The sequence below is a fragment of the Urocitellus parryii genome, chromosome 4 (assembly GCF_045843805.1).
Source record: "Urocitellus parryii isolate mUroPar1 chromosome 4, mUroPar1.hap1, whole genome shotgun sequence".
Lineage (NCBI taxonomy): Eukaryota > Metazoa > Chordata > Mammalia > Rodentia > Sciuridae > Urocitellus > Urocitellus parryii.
Genome location: NC_135534.1, coordinates 165329913 through 165352665, shown reverse-complemented (window position 1 = coordinate 165352665; position 22753 = coordinate 165329913). Strand labels below are relative to the sequence as shown.

General features: G+C 36.5%; 1 protein-coding gene across 9 annotated transcripts in view; it reads left to right on the top strand.

Moving 5' to 3' along the window:
- The first annotated feature begins 5814 nt into the window (after positions 1 to 5814).
- The window catches only part of Elavl2 (ELAV like RNA binding protein 2), a 71360-nt gene continuing 54421 nt past the window's right edge, over positions 5815 to 22753 (top strand). For 4 of the 9 annotated variants that reach the window (XM_026398517.2, XM_026398515.2, XM_026398510.2 and 1 more), the window contains exons 1-2: positions 8985 to 9056; positions 11823 to 12066. In XM_026398517.2, coding sequence (XP_026254302.1) covers positions 8985 to 9056; positions 11823 to 12066 — 316 coding nt within the window. Of the gene's footprint in view, positions 5824 to 8984; positions 9057 to 11822; positions 12067 to 22753 lie in introns of those variants that run through there. The other 5 variants (XM_026398536.1, XM_077797883.1, XM_077797882.1 and 2 more) reach the window with 2 other exon arrangements.

The window sequence follows — 22753 nt, the reverse complement described above, 5'->3', positions numbered from 1 at the left end:
TAAATTAAAACAGAAAGGCTATAACTCAGATGTGAAACACTCAAAATATTGGCACCCAATATATTTAAATATAGTCTTTGGAGGTCGGGGGTTAAAAATTGCAGCAATTTACGCAAAAATTTTTATCTTTCTTAGCCACCATTTGAGACTATGAGCTAAATGTAGTTTAACATAGCATCTGCTTTGGAGGCCCAGGACAGGATCTGACAATCACAGTAGGGAAAGCCTGCAAACCATACTTTCTGTCCGCACTGTTCCCTTTTCATGTTAAGACTTTCCCAGCAGAACTGTGCAGCTTGGTTGCCTATTTCAGGGAGACCAGGCCTTACTTGAAAGACAGATGAGATTTTCTCCGGTAGCATTTAAAAGTGGCATCTTCCTTGATCCAGCAATAATGATAATAGCCCCTAATATTCATTTAGATCTTCAGAGTTTGTAAAGTGCTTTGACATTGTGTCTGTCAAAATATGTGTACATAATAAAAGCTTTTAAAGAGAACATACCTGTTTACCCCCTCCTCCCCTTTCCAGAGTGGGAATAATTCAAAGGCTAAGTGCTTTTGTAGTTTGTTTCTTAATTTTCTGATGTTAAAATGTAGCCTGTGATTTCATCTGTATCCTTCTCCTTCAGCCTATGGGAAATGGCTACCACATCTCAACAACTGTCGGAAATACATATGTACACACTCTGGTTATATTACACATATATTATGCTCAAAGAATTGCCGCATTATTCATCTCTAAGGTGGAGAAACTTGCCCCTGCAAACTAGGAGAGATCCTTAAGCATTCATTTTAAATGTGCTTTACTTTAAAAGGGCTTTTGAGATAGCGTGAAGCTGGAAGTCTGATGAAAGTAGGAGTGGAGGCACTTAGCTGGGTGAGCTGGTCAGGAGTCGTCTAGAGCAGCAACATCTTGTCTCCTTCCTTGTTAGATAACTGAGATCTAGGATTGGCAGTGTCGACCTGTGTGGGATGTAAGTGGATAGGATCTGAGGCTGAGAAGGGCCTTACCTTTTGTATAGTGTATAGCATTGACTTTTGTTCCTTTTTTTTTTAAAAAGCATCAAATCTTCTGTTCATTCTTAGGCAACAGATTAACTACAAATTTCCTTGTGATACTGTCAGCAGTCTTAACTTTTTGGAGTCACTAGGAGTAAAAATAACACTAATTGAACACAATTGTTGTCTTTTTTTTTTTTTTTGAAATGTAGTAAATAACCAGGAGCTTAATTACCATAGAAAGTCAGATGCACCAAGAGTTTTTTCCTAGCTGATATGTAGTCTTTAAGGAAAGTTGTCTTTTGAAGAACAGCTGGACCAAAGGAAGTAAATAACATTCTTGGTAAGAATTTTTAAGATGCCCTAAATTTCCTTACCAAGTAATTTATAGTCGGTCTAAATCAGAAGTGTACATCTCTTGGGAGTCTCATCACTGAACATATCAACTGAACAGAATGTTTTATAGGCAAATACCAGTAAGTGAGGTGATCTACATTTCAGAGAGGGAAATGCTGCCAGTGAGTACTGGTCAAGAATCCTAATGGACAGGGGAAGAGTACATTTCTCTGCTTTCTATAGTGACTCAATTATTCGAAGGTCTTATATGCCCTGGGATACCACATCTTAATTCTCAGTTTCCCCAAAGTCCTACAGAAATAAATTTTAGTCTTCCAGCATTACTTAGGAAATATGTATACCTTGTTTTGTTGATACTTGAGATGCCATTATTTTGGTATAATCTTCTTGAACACTTAACTGGAGCATTTGGCTTCCTTTGTAAGTCCTGCTAAATGACAGCGAAGAGTAAAATGTTAGTCTCAGTGGACAGATGGAGGATTGTGGCTCTTTATAACCGTTGAGAGTTAAAAAATGTTATTGTGTCCATTAGCCTTCCTTGACTTTCATATTTCCTTTAGAGTAGGCATTCTTCCTGTGCTGGAGCTCAAATATGACAGTATTTTACTGTCTCTGTCCTACAGAAGAGCTATGTTTTAACCTCCCTAATGAAAATACTCAACTACTGGGATTAATTTGAGGATTTCCAATCAGCCTTTCACAACTGGTACTATCCTGAGGGTGTTCCCCAAAGCTGTGACTTTCCTAGAAGAATGTGAAGTTAATCCAATTTCTATGTTGATTACTATGTTAAATGTCTTAATTTAGCAGTTGAAATCTATCTGCCTGTACTAAACAAAAACTCTGCTACAAAAGCTGTGGGTGTAGTTGATTTTATTCTTATTGTACTCATATCCTTTTTAGGTTCTATAGCCAAATAATGGTATGGAAATTAATTAGGCCCACCGAGGTTGGAATGAAAGAATGAGGTTGTAATGATTCATCACCAGAAGGTAACAGTTTAGCTTGTTCCAGCCTATAACCAAGATGGAGTTAACCTGTGATTTAACCATTATAAATGACCTGATGGAAAAATACAGATTTAAAAGTTTATTTCCATTTAAAAAATTGTAATTTATTCTCATTAGTTTTTGTCTACTTTGTTTTTAAACTTTGGGAGCAGGGAGGAAGCTTTGAAATATTTTTTGATTTTTAATTTCAAATGTTTAAAGGGGTTCTTTTGAATTTGAGAGTTGTTCAGTAGTTGCGTCTTTGAAGTTACTGATTTTTTTGATTTTATATTTGCTATTAAATGAATCGGTTGCTGAATTCTTATAAATAATTATATATATATATATGGCTGGGATTGTGGCTTAGCTGTAAAGCGCTCGCCTAGCATGTGCAGGACCCAGGTTCGATTCTCAGCACCACATAAAAATAAAGGCATTGTGTTGTGTTCATGTACAAAAAAGATATTCTCTCTCTCAAAAAAAATTATATATACAGTGAATAACTCATATTTATAAACTCATATTTTTATTGTTGGGTTTTTTAAAGGACATTCCCCCCCATTTCAGATATCTATAGAAGTTCTTTGTTTATTCATGTGCTCTTATCTCTAGCACACAATAAAACATTTGGTGGTTTATTTGAATATGTGAGCACTTGGAGTCTAAACTAATTTCTTGATGATGGATTTTAACAGTTTACTGCTATCCAAAATCTTCTGAGCATATCTAGAATCTGACAACTTCTCTTCTGACATCACCATGGCCAGTGTCACTGTCATCCTACCCCTGGATTAGTTCAGTTGTTCCTCAGCTAGTCTGCTTCCAAACTTGCTGAGTGCTCCTGCACACCCACACACAGTTTATTTTCATAGAAGCCACATGCTACTCTTTTGCTTAAAACCTTCCATGGTTTCCTTTCTTATAGTGGCCTTCTAGGCCTTATGTGATCTGGCCTCATTACCTCTTTGATGCATCTCCTTCTACTCTCCCTTGCTATTCTTCTACACTGAACAGCTTTGCCATTGTTGGTCTCCTACCTAGAATTATCCTCTTCTAATAGTCCCATGGGGGCTGTTTTTGTTTCCTATTATAACTGTAACAAAGTAGTGTAAACTTAACAGTACACAACTTTTTTATGTTCTAATCCTGAAGGTCATGAATCCACTGAAGTGGGTCCTTGGGGGCTAAGATGAATGTACTGGTATATCTGAGCTCTTTCTGGAGGCTTTGGAGGAAAATGCTTCCTTGCCTTTTCCCGCTGGTAGAAGTTGCCCATATTCTTTGACTGGTGACCCCTTTCAAAGCCAATGAAGGCCTGTTAAATTCTTCCCATGTTGCATCACTCTGATGCTGACTTTCCTGCTTCCTCCTTTAACTTATGAGGACCCTTGTAATCACATCAGACCCACCTGAATAATCCAGGATAATCTCTCTTTTCAAGATCAGTTTATTTAGCAGCCAAAATTTCATCTGCAACCATGATTTCCCCCACTATGTATGATAACATATTCAAAGACATTGGGGAGTAGGAAGTGGACATGGAGGGCAGGAAGGGGGACAGTATTCTACCTACCACAGCAGCCAGCTCACATGTTTTTCAAACCTTGACTGCAACCTTTCCTTCAACCTGAAGCTACCCAAGCCCTGTCTAAACATTCTCAGGTCCTCTCACTCCATATTTTCATTGCAGATAAAGATACCAGGGTGTTACTTCATTGCTGTAACTCAAGCACCTCGTACTGAATTTAGCCCATGGTAGTTGTATATGTATATTTGTCAAATGGATGAACAGGGTTTGAAGCTTAAGCAGATCTTTACTTCCCATTGCCCATCATAGGTGCCTGTTAATGGACTTAGAGTAGTAGGGAAGTGCTTGGGACCCTAAACTGAAGTTTCAGAAAGACTGGTGTTGGAGTCATTGTACTTTGTTTATAGGAACAATAAAGGGCCAAGAGATGATGTTGGCTGCCAAAGAACATTCTTGTGACTCCTCCTGGTAGCTCTTGAACCGATGTTAGCCTTAAGGACAAAAATCTGAGTTTGAGATTGTTGGAATCCATAGAGCTGGTGAGTGTGGAGCAGGCCTGTAATTACAGTGTGCCTGTAATCATAAGATTGAGAGCCATGACTTGAATCCGATGTGTTTCTAAATGCCTTTGTGCCTGTAATCCCAGAGGCTTGCCAGGCTGAGGCAGAAGGATCACAAGTTTAGAGTTGGCCTCAGCAACTTAGCGAGGCCCTAAGTAACTTAGTGAGACCTCTCAAAATAAAAAAGGGCTGGAGATGTGGCTCAGTGGTTAAGTGCTCCTGGGTTTAATCTTTGGTACTTGAAAAAAAAAAAATGGTGTGGATGGGGTGGAGAGTTGACAAGGATTCTAGGATTGAGGAACTACCTTGAAGCTTAAAGTCACAAATTATTTTAGGAACATAAAGCAAAAAGATTTAAAGAAAACAAACTTAATGGGTCTGTCTTGTAACTGACATGTTAGCCCTGTGACTTCAATGCTTGGTTAACTGTTCTCTTAATTCAGTAAAGCCAGCAATGTATCTTGAACATGCCGTTTTAGTGACTTGAATGGGAAAGATAAAGTGTTTGTTCACAATGGTGTCCCCCAGATTAAGGACCCAAAGGGCTACTTATCCAGTGCTCACCTGTGAGCTTCTGTGATAATTTCTCTGCTTGCTTTGTGTGCATTACTTTCTTGCCTCAGGTTCCCTAAAGGAAGATGCTTCTTGGCCAAGGCTGTGGGTTTTCTTGCTTTTGCTTTTTGCTGGGCTTAGTTCTTAAATCTGAGAGACAAATGTCTTCAGCTCACCTTGTAACTTGGCCTTTAGAGAGAGAGACTTGATGTGATCAGAGGGAAGGCACTGGAATGCCCTGACCTGGTGCTGTGCTACCTTAGGTATGGAGAACCTTCTGGCTGCAAGTTAGTGTGGAGACCAAGGTCACTAGCCACACAGTACCTTTCAACTCTGGGAGATGCTTGTCCTTGCCTCTAGCCATGATTCTTTACAGAGATTGTTTTCATTTGTGTTTGCCTAAGCTTTTCTAGTCAACATAAGATTGAGAGCCATGACTTGAACCCTGTGTTCTAAATGTATTTGTGTCAAAAACCCTTCCTTTTTTTTTCTCCTCTGAATTTACCTTTTCTTCTTTCCTGTTCCTAAAATCGTATCAAAATCTCACATAACACATCTCTGTAACTGTGTCAGTCAGAAGCTTGGAACATCTTTATGTCATGATTTTGGATTTGTCCTGGCTTCCATGTTTTTGAGTTGGCAAGTTGGTGAGACAGGTTCTTGAAATAAAACCATACAACTGATTGCTTGAAAAATCAATGGTTTCCTTTGTTGTACTATGTAATAGAAATCTGGACTTAAATGGCTGAGGTTGGCTGGTGGGATGCGCCAAAAATTGAAAGTATGCTTTCATAATTATCTCTGGTATGAAATATTTGAAGTAGGGTAGAAAACCAAGTTACCAGATTTGCATGCAATTAAGGATATGGTTTGTCCTTAAGTTTTTTTGAAGAAACTATTTTTATCCTTTGCCTGCACAGACCCTTGACATGGGGATAGGATGGATTGGGGTGCGGATCTTGCAGGCAAGCAGAACAGCATGAGCAAAGGCAGAGAGTGAAGCACTGGACTTTTGGAGGGAGAAGGAAGAGCTCATGATTTTTAGGTTCCTGAATAAGCAGGCTGGAAGATTAGTTGTAGAGGCTCATTGGTGTTTATACCACTTCCATTGAGTAACTTACAGGTAAATGATAGGTAATAGGGAGCCATTGATAGTTTAAGAAAATCCTCCTAGGAACAGGCTGATTTTTGCATTGGGGTGAGGAAGGACCTTTCTAGAGGTTCTAATCTGGTGGTCCAGAGGAGGGTGAGAACCTGATTAGAAAGGTAACCATAGCAATGGAGTGGGGATCAACTGCATAGATTTAGCAGATGCTATGTAGTGGCCATCTCTCCAGTCTTGCTGAGCCTTTAATTACAGAACTCTGGTTACTATATCAAGTGGTTGTGGAAACTTGTTCTTCTCAGAAACTATACCAAGTGAATTTAATGAGAATTCTGAGAATATATTTAAGATGTTTTTGGTTAGCAGTCTTGTCTTTCTTGGTGGTTGTCTGTTGAAGGTTTGAAAATAGTGAAGAAGCTGATTGTCTTAGCTTTCAGATTTTTTTTCCCTAAAACTAGGAATGACTGGGAGATAGAGACTTCTCAAGAACATCTTTTATGTGATCAGGAACTATTGGATCACTTCAACTTCTCTAATTCTTAGTATTGCCAGATAGGAGAACTAAAGTAATAGCATTAGTCCCACAATTCCACTTTTGCAAGAAACTGTAGATATTGAGGTACACAGTGGACCATTTAAATAAATAAATAAATAAAGAAACAAAGACAGAAAGAAAGAAAGAAAGAAAAAGAAAAGAAAAGAAAGAAAAATCAACATAAAAAGCCTCTATGGCCTTTTGGAAGTAAACTTGGTGACTGTGGATAAAAAATAGACTGCCTTCCTCTCTCCCTGCAAATTAAAATCCATGCTCTCACCAAACTAATACCTCATTATTATCTCTTGGAGCCCACGAAGATGTAGAATATTCTAAATTGAGCTGTGCTAAAGTGTCTTTTCATAAATTACTATATGGAGAATGACAGGAGGAAAACCAGTATGAATTGGCACAATTGATCTCTAAATTAAGAGGCAAATATATATTGAAACATTATTTTTTAAGTCTTAAAACTAATGGCTCTGTTTCAGTAGAATATGGCCTTTTTTCCTTCCAAAGAGTTTCAGAGCCAATGGAATCTATAAATAGTGCACAGCCCAGTTGTCTGTGGTAGATTGAGTAGAGCAGAATCGCCTGTCCTTAAGTGAAGGGGAAGTAGCTTTACATTTTTAGTAACTGAATTGTTGGCCAGCATAAAGGTAAGGGCCATGTGAGCAACTTATTTATAACTCCCATAAAGGTATGTGTCTGCCTCAAGCGGAGATACTGTCTGGGGTGTTTGAAATGTAAAAGTGCAGTAGAATAATTTTCCATACACAGCCTTCCTAGCTAGTGGGTTCAGTAAAGTGATTGTTCGCATCCTTGGGGCTTTCAGAAGGAGGGGTGTCAATAGATGAGCTCGTTATTGTCCACCTCCTATGGAACACAAGGGACTGAGGCCATTATATTTGAATCTGGTTTTATGTAGTGAGGGATGTTTAGATATTCATTCCCAAGGATATTCTGGACATAAGTCTAGGCTTGGTTTAACCTTCTGGGTGTGGTCCTTTTGCCCTCGTCCTGTGGTCTAACCACACTTGGGTTCTTGTTGTAGTATTTCATGGATATAAAGCACTTTTTTTTTTCACTTTTTCACAGGTTCAGTTTGACTATAGGTAGTTTTTATGGAAAATGAAGAACAGAGTCAGGCCGAATTTTCTGGCTGCAGTGGGAGAAGGGAAGAAGAGTAAAACATTTTCATGGCATCCTGTAAAAGTATGTTAAACCCTCTTGGTAGATGCCAGAAAATGGAATCCATCATTGCCCATTATTACTGTACTTCCTAGCATCATGAGTGAATCACTTAATAGCCATGAAAATATCTAATGAAAATTTTAAGTTATAATAACATAAGGGACATTTTTGGCCCTCCTTTGGTATTCATTGTTTATTTTCAAAGAATCAAAAAAAAATTTTTTTTATTATTATATTGACCATTTAAAGCATCTGCATATATGGCTGAAAAGTAAACTTTGGCTTTTGTGCCAATATCATGGCTCTGTTTAGTATTTAGGCAAGTTGTAATAAGTGGTAAATGGCCCATTAACTATATGGGAGGCCTCATGGCAGCACTAATTTCAAATCATGCTGGGTTTACAATTTACATATTAAAAAATGTTCATTTGATTTTGTTCAGGGACAACACTGACATCCTATACAAACATTACTCCAAACAATCCTATTTATTGGTCCAATTATTTCAATTGAAAGATGCTGGTTTACTGCCTCTTAGTATATGTGAACAACTCTCAGTGAAACTGTTAGAGAATAGTTTGACTATAGTGGCAGAAAAACCTCACAGGGTTTCCATTCACTTTTAATTTTAAGTCCCAGGATTAAGGATCATTTGTAGTATAATGTAACAGTGGGGCAGATATAGCTTCTCTTAATGCCCTTTTGATATTTTGGGGAAAGCATACTTTTATGTAAAGCAGTCACTTATGAATTGCATGATCGCTTTTTCTCACTACAAAATTTCATTCACATTTCCTTCCTTCTCCCACGCCCTTAAGAGAAAGGACAGCATGCAGTATTTTGCTTTTTTTATTTTTTAATTTTCGAGGGATGGTTTAAGGTAGTTTTTAGGATAGATGCCAAGATAACTAGCTAATATTGTTTTAAAATCAGGCTCTTAATTAAAAATGCTTACATTTGTGCAAGAAAACTACATGTTAAAATGAACTTAGAAAGATTAGATTGGAATTGCCTCAAATTCAATTAAGCCACACTGCATGGACGTGCTGGGAATATCAATACAATCACTGTAAATTTTGTACAAACTGATTTGTTGCATTATCTTGCTCATCTAACATACGGTACTTTTTGTGTCCATATTGCAGACGGCAACTCCAAACTAACATGGCAGTCAGACTGTGTGATGTGGCTTCTCTGCTTAGAAGTGGTTCGTGGGCAGCAGAGCCTTGGACTGGGGTCTGTGGGATTTTTCTTAAATTCTGTAGGCTACTTTTTTTTTTAGCATGTTGCAGGAGTGCTGAGGCCATACCAAACACTTGAACCTTTCATTTGGCATACTAATTGTTCTTATATTTAACTATATGGTATGGCCATCATTAGGACTTAAAGCACATTGCAATTTTAACTAGTGGTATATGTAGATCAGAACCATACTCTTGTATGTAACTTTTTATAATCTAAATTAGGATTTAGCACAGACTCAAAAGAGTGACAACATGCTTTTTTTAAAAAAAAAGAAACAAACAAAAAGTTTTGGTATGGTCTGAATACTAAGTTACCGTAATTCTTTACATTCTGTTTACTATGTATTTTTTTGGTTACTACATTTTGAACTTATTTAAAATTCCTGATGCTCAAAAAAAAAAAGTTGAAATTGTAAATCTGGCTGGAAATTATTTGCCCAGTAACTGTTGAAAGACTTTGCATTCTGTGAACAGTTGTGTTGAGCCTATCAATGGAATATGCATTATTTGTAAAATATAGCACATTAGTATCATTTTATTCTGAGCAGATGGTCCTATAGCTGAGAGATGCTGTAATTTTCAGTGCACACAGCCTACTGCAGCTGTTCACTTGAATGTTGGCTTAGGAGCTCATTCTTGCCACCTGAACATGGAAATAAATGTGCAATTAAGTGAGGAGTGTTTGTTGTCCTTGCTAAATCCTGCTAATTTCAGTCAGTGAACACTTTATTTCAAATGCCATCCCAATGAGCTTTAGTCCGAATCTCACATTTACAGCTTTCATAGCTTCTGCACATACCCTAACTTTTGAATAGTGGTTTGTTTTAATTGGCTTTGGGCACTTTCATCTTGTAGTTGGTTCATTGTTTTCATAACTGCTCAGTATAGGTTAACCCCCTGAAGGGCAGTCCACACCTAACATTCAACAAACTCAAACAGTTATACTTTATTAGGAAATCTGAAACCTACCTTCTAATTTTCAAATAGATTTGTTAAGTATAATAAAACCCATATCTTGAATTACTTGATTTTTTTTCTTAAGGATTTCCAAAGGTTTCTCTATTTTCCTTGACCTCCTTAAATTATTCTCTGAAAATATTCACCTGAAAAAGGTAGCTTGCAGCTTGGAAAACAAATACCCATTTCTTTGAAAGTGAAATGAAGTCATGGAAAGGTTACAAGTTGTAACTAATGATACTGCCTAGCCATTTTGGATTTGGTCTTTTTGTTTGTTTGTTTTTGCTTTTGTTTTGTATTTTAACTCGACAGCACCGATTTCTTGTCCATTCTGACCAGACTCAATCTGGTTAGTTAACCAGTCTCGATCTGTCTTTGTTGCCTTCTTTTATAAACATCTCTTGACAGTAGAGATTTCTTAGCCACTAATGTGCCCCGTTTATTTTTCTTAGGCAATTTGCTTTAAAAACAACAATTTTTTTCTTTAGTCATAATGGTAGCCCTCTTTCCCTCTCCTTTGCTTTTTTTTCTTTACCTCAGATTCTTTGCCTTTTCTATTTTAAAAATTCCCTAAAATTAGCATCCCATCAATTTAGAGTTGTCACATTGAGCTGTTGTTCTTTGTGGAAATGAGTGGTGCTTTGAATGAAATGCAAAGGATAATCCTTTCAGTGATGCTTTGATTTTTGGGTTCCCCCACAGTCTTGGCTGTCCAAAGTTAGGTAACTATTGGAAAATGCTTTTGGAAAACTTGGGGCTATGGTTTGTGATTCTTGTTCAAAGAATAATAGGATTGGTTTTTAGGGGACTAGATCCACATTTGCTTAAAAAGTGATTTTTGTAGAGTAGCTTGAATATTTTTGAGGCCATTTCCCCCAATTCTGTCACTTACCTGGTATTTGGAGTTTATAGATACCTTAAAATGAAAATTCCTTGGGCTGGTCTGTTTGCAAAAGTTGATTTATTTACATTGTTGTTTTGGTGGACTGGATATTTTTTTTCCTCAGTCAAGGAAAAATATCATACTGAATTGTTTGGGGATTTTTATTTCAATACTATAGTTCAGTTCCCTTGTTGGTGATCTTTAACTGCCAAGATTGACAAGAATAGCCTATTACATTCTACAAGGTAGACAAAATACAGCTTCACTTTTAAGTTACCCTATAAATCCTTTTCATTCCCTAACATATAACATTTTTCTTATTTCCTATCAATGGTGAGGTATAAGATATTATCAATCAAATATGAAAAACATTTTCAATATGTAACCAAAACAGTACATGTTGACAAATTTATATTTTTTACAGTACTCTTGCTCCTTGATTTTTAAGTTAATGGATGTCTGTCAGTTTTAGAATATTGAACTTCTTAGGCTAACTAAAAATCCTCTTCAGGTTTAGTAGGTCATTTTTTTGGTTTGTTTTGGTAGCATGTTAAGCACTTTAATTTTCTAGTATGATTTTTAGCCAGGGCTCAATTCTTTGCCCTCTGGTACTCTGGACACTGCAGGTGAGTGAGGCTATGTGAGTAGAGCCAGAATGTGATGCTAGAAAATTCACAAGATTTAAGTTGTGCTCATGTGCATGTATGGAATATGTATGTGAAAATGTAATTGCAATATTTAATTGAATAACTTAATATGAAGTAAAAATTAGCGTAGGTGTTGCCCTTTTTGTTGAAGTTTTGTTGTAATTTCAGCAGAATAACTTGTGTTTAGTGACAAGTGTTTAAACTCTTGGATGGAATCTCTAATAGGTTGTGAAATATGAATTCTGACATTTCTTGTTTTCTCTGTTTTTAGCAGGTAATTGCTGCCATGGAAACACAACTGTCTAATGGGCCAACTTGCAATAACACAGCCAATGGTCCATCCACCATAAACAACAACTGCTCGTCACCAGTTGACTCTGGGAACACAGAGGACAGCAAGACCAACCTAATAGTCAACTACCTTCCTCAGAACATGACACAGGAGGAGCTAAAGAGTCTTTTTGGGAGCATTGGTGAAATAGAGTCCTGTAAGCTTGTAAGAGACAAAATAACAGGTATGCAGTTTTATATAGATAATTCATGTTGAAAGCGTTATGTTTCAGGATATGAGAGTATAACAAGTATGCTATTTGGAAATCATTCAGCACTGCTGTTATTCACATCTAGACTTTGTTACTTATTGTTAGAATAGTGAAACTTTAGAGTTTTAAGTTTCCTTTCAAAGCATGAGAATTTTGAAGTGCAGTATCCACATATACATCCACACACACACACACACACATCCCTAGTTGATTGCAAACATTAAGATTGTATGAAGCATACATAGGCCTCTTGCATATTTTATGTTGTTAAATTTGAGTGCTAATATATATTCAGTTGCATTGCATACCTTATAAGCCCAAAATACCAAACTAAATATTTGAAGTCAGTAAAGGATACTGAGTGTAGTGTTAAGAATGAGACCAGTCGTATGAACTTCTAATTAGTCGTGAGACCTTGGACAAATCAGCTCTTAGCCTCAGGGTTCTCTTGGTAAAGTGAGGTAGAATGCAGAAAAGGGGTCACACTAGGTTATTTCTCAGGTCAGTTTGGATTTCTTCTGAGAGAATACTTTTGGCTGTTCTGTCATCAAGACCTCGGGGATCATTCTCTCCATGGGAGTTCCTAGATTTAGCACCAGGACTTGATTGGCCTCACAATCTTGTTTCCTTGAGCCAAAGATTAAAGTTCACAGAGGGAATTTATTTATAGAGTCAAACAAAAGCTGATATTTATCATTCCATACCAAATCATTATATTTTTAACCAATTATATTGCTTTAAAGTTTGCATTCATATTATCAGGAAAGTTCTTTTATATTATTGACTACTGATAATCAGATGGATGAGATTTTTCAGTTTCTTTTCCAAAATGAGACTGAGCAGCATATGAAATTTATAAAGAAACAGTTTTTGAAAAGTTGGAAAAGGTGAACAAAAGGCTCTCCTTCATATCTCTGTGAATTTCTTTTTAATTTTGTTCTTAGCAAACAATATTATTTTCATGTGCATTTGCTAACCTCTTTGACATAAATGATAAAATGTGATAAATGGCATGAAGACTGTGATATAAATTATGTGGTTTGTTTTAATAGCCACATATACCTTTAAAAATGCTTAAATGGGGCCTGGGGTTGTGGTTCAGTGGTAGAGCGCTCACCTAGTACGTGCGAGGCCCTGGGTTTGATCCATAGCACCACATAAAAATGGCAAATAAATGAAATACAGGTATTGTGTCCAACTACAACTAAAAAATAAATATTTTTAAAAAATGCTTAAATGCATAAAATCACATTTCTTTGTTATGAGACAAGGAATGGTAAATGAAAATATTAAGTATTACATCTTTGTATTAAGCAATTGCTATGGGAAACATTTTATAGATTTTCAAATCTTATCTCTGATCAGACTTGAATTATCCTATTCTTCCACAAACCTTTTACTAGTTATATGACATAATAGAGTAAATTTGACTTCTGCATCTTTACACCCTTGCCTCTCCAGCTTCAGTGTAGTGAACAGTGGTAATAGAAATGCATGAAAGCCAGGTCCGGTGGTGCACTCCTGTAGTTCCAGTTCAAGGCCAGCCTCAGTGACTTGGTAAGACTGTCTCAAAAAAAAAATTTAAAAAGGGCTAAATATGTATAGCTCACATTAAGCACCCCTTGGTTTAAACCCAAATACCAATCAATCAATCAATCAATCAATAGTAAAAATAAAAATATCTGATATCCCAGCTGGATATTGGAAAAACTCTGTTATTATTTGTTGTCCATTTGCTGCACCCCTTGTCCTCTCCTCTTTACCTTTTCAGTGAGACGGAGGTAATGGATTTCCCCACTGTGATACAGTTTCTTAAAATACCTGATAACCTAGTTGCAGGATGTTTTTTAAGCTTCAGGAGATAATCATAATTATTCCTCAAAATAAGTATCCCACTGAAAAATCTGAGAAATGCAATAGTTCTCTGTCCATGCTGCAGATAATTAGCATATTAAGAACTATAAAGACACTATAAAGTGCAGTAAATAAAACCCATTCAATTTAGTTACTCAGCCTTATTTTATTACAGAATTTATTTGACAGGGGTGGGTGGTGTCCCCCAACACTAAATTTCCACTGAACATGTTGGCTATAAAAGCTTTTGAAGTTATTGTAGTTATCAGACAGTTTAATCTGAAATTCTTCCCTAACCTGATCACATCAATAAATGCTAGCATATTCATAAAATGAATGAAGTGATAATGAAGTATAAGTTTGAAAACTGAGAAGCTACAGCTGAGTACTGCATACCTCTACTTCTGTAATCCTGTTTTTATTTAGTTTACTGACATCTTATTTGTAGTATGAGTGAAAATGGCTTTCAAAAGGGTCTGACTCATTTAGGTTTAAGCAAAAATTGCCTTAGAATTGTTTTTTTTTAAATTCTGAACTTTTAAATAAATGTTTGTATTGGACAAAATAGTCTGTTAGATGGTACATATAAAAAACTGAGTTCTGAGTGGTTTTATGTTGCAAAGTAGGCATATGTTTCTAAGACTTACTATTAACACCTTTAGGAAGATTTCGAGGGAATTTGTGGGAATGTGAACCCTGCCCTATTGAGTTTGGAATTGGCCATATTGTGTAGTTTCTCAGTACATATTTTAGAGACAGGTCAGGATTCTTGGTTTCCTCTCTAATTATTCAACTCCTAGGGAGCAGCTGGGTCAGACTTCTGTATTTTGATATTATAGCAGCTTGAACGGTAGGTAATTATCTGGGTTATATGAAAACTTGAATCACTCATTAGGAAGGTGATTTGAAATTCTTCCTTTCACTTTTCTTAAACCTAATTTAATGATGAATTAGAAAACTATATCCCAGATACAAAAATACCTAGTTAGGAATGTGTGTGCCTGCCTCTTTCCTAAGTTCAAGAAGAGAGCTAATAATTGTCAGTGTTAGCAAATTGTCACTATTTTGATAGAATGAGGATTGGGGTGGTAGATTAGGAAATCTCTTCAGAAGCAAATACAATAACCTTCTCTCTAGCCTATATTCTATTTATTGTGCTGTTTGTCAGGCCCTCTCTTTGGGCTGGTGCCCAGCTTTATGCCTCAGCCTGTTTCCTCTCTATAGGCATTCATCACAAGAAGCCACTGTTGCTTGCACAGCTTAGCTGGTGTTGGTCCATACTTAAGAGTTCTTAAATCACTTTCAAGTTGTTGACACCTGCTGATGCTGCATTCTAGAGGAGTGAAATGAACTTTCTGTTGTAAGGAATGAGTAGAGCCAAAAAGCCCTGTAGGTGACCTTAGCCAACCCTTTTACCTCTTAACAGCAAACAAGTGATGAGAGACCCAGGTTTGTGAAATGACTGGTTCAAGGCTACACAGCTATTACATAGCATAGAGAAGTGTTCAGAATATTGTCTTAAGATTCTCTATTCACATTTTCTTCTTAGCCTATTGTTGGAGGCATGAACTGATTTTAAAGTTAAGCATAACCATGAAGATACAGTGACACATCCAACAAGAGGAGGGGATTTTGTGGGCCTATTTTTTTTGAAAGGAAGAAGATTCATGAGGGAAAGGATTGAAGGATACATAGAATGAACAAGAACATCCATGCTTTTGTTAGAAACATTATCTGTGGTTTTGAATTAAGATGTTTTAGCGCACTGTCTCCTGAATCCATCAGCACAATCTTTACCTAAGGGAATTAAAAAAAAAAAAAATTGGGATGCCTTTGGACCTTGCTCTCAGAGTTCCCAGGTGATTTCAAAGCCCATCCATTTTGGGCATTGCTGGTGTCTCTGGAAGTCCCCTTGGGGCAAGTGGGAGAGGTGCTGTCTCTGCAGTGCCTAATTCTGTGACAGGCATTCAGGTGCTGGTCTCTCCTCAGCATTGGTCTCTGATGAGTTCATTCTTGGGGATCGGGACTAGAGATGTTGAATGTGAAAGTTCTGAGGCTGTGTCTTTACTGACTACCTGCCTTTCCCTGAGTGTGTACGTCTGTGTAGTTAGTGTTTTGGAACTCCGGGATGGATCATTCTCTAATGGTTACTTTTCTTCTGAAAGAAGAGCTAGACAATTATAGAGGCTTTAGATAATGAGCATTGCTTGTTTTATCCTGGTGTGATGCTTCACTTTTACAACATGAATTGTTTGAGGTGGGACTTGTGCCGACCCCATTAGCTTCCATCTAGAAGCTTTCACACAAGAAGGAAAAATAAAATGCAAAGTAGACAAACAATGTAAACTATAGGGACCCAAGGAGACTCTGTAGATGTCAACTACCTCTAAACCGGTGGTGCCTTGTAGGTAACCCAGGCCTCTTTTTCTACTATTAAGCGTTGGTATAGTGAAATATTTTTTATATAAGGGTTATTAGTTTTCTGAGAAATTTTTTTTATACCTTGATTTTATTTATTTTTATGTGGTGCTGAGGATCGAACCCAGGGCCTCGAATGTGCTAGGTGAGCGTTCTACAGCTGAGTCACAACCCCAGCCCTTCGGAGAACTTTAAAGCTAGTTTTGATCTTGTTTATTCTGTGGAATACTGATTTTGAAATGTTATTTTAGTGGCATAGGATCCCCCCTTTTTTTAAAAAAAATAAAGACAGTCTTAGCTCCTTGGGGTTTAAACAGATAAGTGGTATTCTTATTAGTCTAATGGATACCTTCAAATTTAATAGCATTTATTTGCTGTGATGAAGTCAGTCAATCACAGTGAACACAGGCTGTTTTGATGACCATTAATTTGAAAATATGGTTCTGTATGTCAGTTACAATCTTAAGCGATTCTGTTAGGATAGGTCCAGAGGAGATCAAGATACCTGAGTCTCACAGACAAGTAGTTGAAAACAGCAGGGTGGTTGGGCGAGTGGGTGGGTGGTAACTTAATAAACACCTTATTCTGCAGTGTTTGCTATTTAATCAGAAAGATGATGGAAAGGCTTGTGTTCCTGGGTTTGTAGGAAACAGGTAACTTGGGTGGCCAAGGGTAAATGCTTTGGAGACTCCAGATGTGTTAACTGGAATACAGTATGTTTGAATTCATTTTCAGATTTTATTGGCTAAATTTGTATAAAAAGAAATGTGTACTGAGTTTGTGGAATCCCTGAGGGAAGTTTGAAACATCTCTAACAGATAAAAGGTACCAGAAAAGCTTTTTGTTTATCAATATATCTTTAGGTCTAATTATCTCCCATTTTATCTTTTTCTTTTCCAAAGGTCATAGTCAGTCATTTAAAAATTCTATGTTACCACTATAGGAGTTGTTTTACGAAGTTTTGGAAAAATACCTTTTGAATTTATTCTTCAAGGTTGTTTTTCAGCTGAACTTGGTTATTTTTATGTAACAATATTCAGTGTTATTTATTATTTTGATCAATTATAGGATAATGAAACTAGAATTTATAAAATTTAAGAAATCAAATACAGTTCGTTCTTGTCAGAGGAAGACTTCTACTGTTGGATTAATTTGTAGGTCCTCAGATACTAAACGTAACAAAAGACGGATTAATTAGAGAAAAGACACATGACATTTATTAGTATTTCACAGGCTCCAGAGTTTATAGAAATAAGTGAAATATAAATAGGCAGTTAGACTTAGGGGCTTCTATAACATTTTAACAAAGGAAAGGTTTGGGTTTTAAAGGATGATAGATTGTGGGTGAGTGACTAGAAAATACATGGAGACAATTACCAAAGGAAGAATTATTTTTACCATGGATTGTTTATGCAGACTTATCTGGGTCTACTCTGTCTCTAATGATAAGAGGAGAAATGACTCTTATCAGTATGAATAAGGGGACACCTTCATGTGGGTATTTGTTCTTTAGGGCAAAAGGGGGAAAGGCAGAGAATTCTTGCTTCTGTTGATTCTCATTTGCCATCAGCTTAAAATAATACTTAAAGCCAAAGTGGAATTTCTTAGGATGGCATATTCTGGGTTTCACCATGAAGTAAGTTAACTCCCAGCTAGCAGACTTATACAGAAAAGCTACTTCCTTGGGTATCCTATGGTGGTAAGACATTTAATGGCTAGTTGCTGGGAAGAGAAAATGTTTATTGAAAGGATACAGAAAAGTTTAAAATAGTGCTATTCCCATTAATGGGTAAATAGTCTGAAGTTTTATTTCCCTTATATAGCCCAGGTGTTCATCTTTGTGTTTATAGTTCCTCTGAACAAAAATTCAATATTATATTTACAACTCACAACTATGCAGTTATCCAATAGCTTTTAAAGAGTATTTATTGGAATATAAGCTTGAACTTATGAAGTAAATGAATTTTAGGAGTTGTAATTTTATGCATTCTTGGTGCTTGTCCCTGGGACTTGTAGAAAGACTGTCTTACCGGGAGTTTAGGCACATAATCTTTTTAGTTTAGTTTAACTTTATTCCTTTGGAAGTTTGTTATAAAACACAAATTTTGTTCATGTATTTCAATTTATACAAAATGAAATTACAGTTCTCTTGCAAGGATTCGCACTCATAAGTTAGTAAGGTGTGAGTGCACGTTTGCTTATTCCAGACCTTTGTTTTGAGGGTTGTCTTGTTTACCTCTGCATTAGAAGAATTTATATCCCTTCAAAACAAATTGCATATGCTATTAGTAACTATTCTGATTTTATCACATAAAATGTTCCAGTAGGACTGTGTGCTTGAAGAATAGTGGTACAGAATAAACAGCATTCTCTATTTATGTAGTGGCTGTCATAGTAATGGTTGTAAGTGTGGAAGAGAGACAAACCAAAATGAGAGAAGATTAAAAAAAAATTCTGATACACCACTTCTGAATTCTTTTATAATCTAGAGAATGCTAAAATCCTGTTTTTTTCTCAGGTATGAAATTGCCTTTCCCCCCAATTTCATAATGTCGTACCAAATCAACCCATTTTTCTTTTGATGGTTTTAGTTATTTTTATACTATCCTATTTCTTCCATTTATCTTAGCACTACCCTTTGTTCTTTCTGTCTAAATCCTGAACAGAGCGGAACATTTGTATTTAGTACGTATTGGAAAATTTCCTTTGAATATTCCTGAACAGAATAGTTGATCATTGAAGCTAAAGCTGTGCTTCAGAATTTGCCAACTTCTTTGGAGCTTGTTTTTAAGTTAATTGACTTTCAGCTAAGTACACTGCTGCTACTGAATTTTGAAAACTGTGGAAACCCTCAGCGTACCTTTCCAACTAAAAAGGTCAACTTTAACAAATATTTCCTGACATTTTACTTGTGTCATTTGATTTGTCAGGTCTATACAGTGGCTTAATGAGCATGTTTTACTCCTGATCTTTTTTCTCCCTTCTTTTTTGGCACCATTGGAGGCCCCTTTTATTGGTGACAGCATCTATAATCAAATATTTTTTGCAGGCAGTAAGCAGCAAACTAGCATTGTAAGCTCTTCCAAGTATTGTGAAAAACACAGTTCTTCAGTTAAAAGTACCTTTTGGGAATCTAACTCCTGAGTAATATCCTATGACATACATCATCTTTATCTTTAGCTAATTGAGGGGTGATCATTCTGTATTCTAAATTAGAATAAAGGTTTCTGCTTTATACTTTATGCCTCCTTCAATGAAAGAAAATTGCAAGATGGTGGTATGTTAAGTGTATTGAGTTCCTTACTATCCTGTGAGGTGGGCGTGATGCAGTGGTAATAAGGTTTGCCTGAATCCTCCCCGTGCTAGGTAGGGTTAAAATAGAAAGTTCATCGCTTCCTCTGCAGCTGGAGAGCTGGTCTCTGGAGCACTGGTTTTAGAGACTTTAGCATGAAAAAAGAACATTGTTATGCTTGCATTTAAGTTCAACCTGGCCATACTTGTGTTGTGGGCTTAATGTGAGCTGTTAGACTCCAAGCTTCAGTTTGTTCCATAGAATAGGGAACACAGAAGGTACTTACTTGATCTTGTTCTATTCTTACCAGTTAATTTTTATAAAGTCACATGACAGTTACAGATTTTTTTTTTTTTTCCTTGAGTAAAGCAGTTTTTGGAAAGACATCTTCAGCTAGATCTATCATCCTAGAATTCTTAGTTCTTCATGAAGTGGGAAGAATGCAGAGTTAATTTTCTGTCCTCAGCTTTCTAGGTGATTTAGCCTCTATACTTGGTTTTCTAGGGTGGGACAAAACAGGAATAGGAGTAAAAGACAAGACGTGGGAACCCAGAAAAATGACAGATGATTCACCACCAGCCTTTCTGAACAAGAGTACAAAAGTGTGGAGCTATTGCTCTGTGTGGTATTGTGTGCATGTTACTCAGAATGAATTTGCTTGACTTAAAACATGAAGGTACTATCAGCCAACCTTCCCCAATGGGCTGTTAACTGGCCTGGAAGTTGAACAGGTTGTTAAATTTAGCCATAAAATATTGGTTAGACAAACTGGCTAAGTTTTACTTTTATTGACATTTTCTTCCTTAAGATGTATATCCCTTTAAAATAAGTTGCATATGCTATTAGTAAATATTCTGATTTCATCACATAAAATGTTCTAATAGGACTGTGTGCTTGAGTACCCAGTTCAGAAGCCCAGTATTCCTGCAGTGTTAGCAGATTAGAGGACATAGCAATAGCATTTTTTTTTTCCTATCTTTGTTTTCTTCTTCGTTGAAATATTCATCAAAAACATGGAAAGCATTGCTTCATTCAGTCATCACAGATTTTACAGATTTCATTTTGTGTGGGGTGGAGGGGCGATTTTCATGAGGGCATGGTTAACTTAGCAGATGCAATTTTACATCTTGTTTTCCCTTTTTGTTAAACCCTTATGCATATTGTGAATTAGAGTTTATTTTTAGCTGTTAATGAGTTCTTTTCTCATCATTGTACTTTTTGTTGGAACTGTTTTCTACATAATGCTTGGATTTTGAAGGGAGATTGTATATAGCTTACAAGTCCTATATCCACCCCCTTCCTCCAGCTCATCTGAAATCTGCATTTCTTGGTGTGGGAAGAGGGACTTGATTGTTTATTACCTTGTAGAGGAGATGAGGTGATGCCCTCTATTCTTTATAATCTATTTGACCTTGAACTTTTATCTTGAGAAAGATTCACCTTAAAGTTTCAGGGAGGGAACCAATGCATGTGAATAGGTAAGCTACAATTGTTGCATTTTTTTCGAGATCACAGGAATAGCTGCTGTATTTTTTCACAGTATGGTGATTTCAATCTAGTCTTGATGGCTTTCTAGGTAGTGTATTCTGACTCCTCCTTCCTGGTCCTAGAATCAGTCTGCCAGAACGTTTTTTATACCATCAAAATGAATTGTAGTTTGCTCTTAGTTTACTTTAAAAGGTGCCTAAAGGGCTGATTATGATGTGTGAAGCCAGTTGACTTCTCTTGTGCATAAAATAAAGTAGGTATCCTAAATGATATCTCAAGTCTTACTTTGAAGTTATGTGACTCTTGTTTTGTGAACCTGAGTATTGAGTTAGATCTCCTTACACACAGTGCCAAGTGATTCTGCCATGGAGGGTAGAGCCAGCAATTATCTTCTCAAGCAAAATGATTTGGGATTTAACATCTTAATCTCAAGACAATAAACTAGGTTTGTTCTTAAATCTTTACAGTCTTAGTATTTCTAGGCCATTATTTCAGGAGCAATTCCATTCATGTTACAATAAGATTAAAATACAGAATTGGCAATATTGATTTATTATTACAGTTTATATCAACAGATTTTGTTTAAGTGCTGAAAGTTGGACACCTTGGCAAAACATGAAAATGCTCAATGTATTATACCCTCATTTCCACATTGGAGATTCTTCTAAGATGAACCTGTTATATTATTTAAAATCAGATGTGGAATTTTCTGGGCTTAGCTTTTGTGTAGTTGAGACTCTAGTTCACTGAGTGCTACAGAAAATAGTGTATTTGTATATATCCATCAACACTGGGAGGGTGTCTAAGAATCTACAGCTTTCGTCTCTCCCCTCTTAGTGAGGGCTGAGATACTGCAGTGGACTTAAGTTAGCTCAAGGTGTATAGCTTCTAAGTGGTTTTGGGTAGGTAATGATAAGCACCAATGAGAAAGGAGCGGGCTTAGCTTCTCTTCAGGCTATGATAAAAGCAGGTCTCAAGCCAAGTTCTTCCACAGATACTGATATTAACAGGTAGCCCCAAAGTGATTCATCAGCTATTCTGTGAGCTTGATAAAGTCCCAGTTGCTGTCTTTGTGTGTCTCATATTCATATTCTCATTCTCTCTCTCTCTCTCTCTCTCTCTCTGTCTCTCTCTCTCTGTCTCTCTCTCTCTCTCGTGCATTGGAGAACCTTAAATGAAATTTACACTTGAGTTTGATAATATCCCAAAGATGAAATCCTGTATTCTAAGTTTGCATTATGCAAATAAGAAATCCCTTTAAACAAAGTCCAGAACCTGGTTCCTTTTAATACTTACAGATTCTATCCACAAGATGGACCATCTTGGATTAAGTCATTTTTGGGTTCTTGTGCCCCATTTACAGACGGGTGGGTGGTGTATCTAATTTAGCCCCTCTACGTATCTTGAGTACTTTTAATTTTACCAGTAAGAGCCCAGTTCTAACACTAATTGCACTAATTAGCAAAAACTGGATTATAGAACAAAACTCATTTTGACACTCATTATTCAGATTAGTAGAGGATTGGTTGTTGATTTAAATGTGGAGAGTATTTAGGTTTATACTTTTGGATATTAAATAGGTTTACACTTGTTTTATGCTAGTTAAAC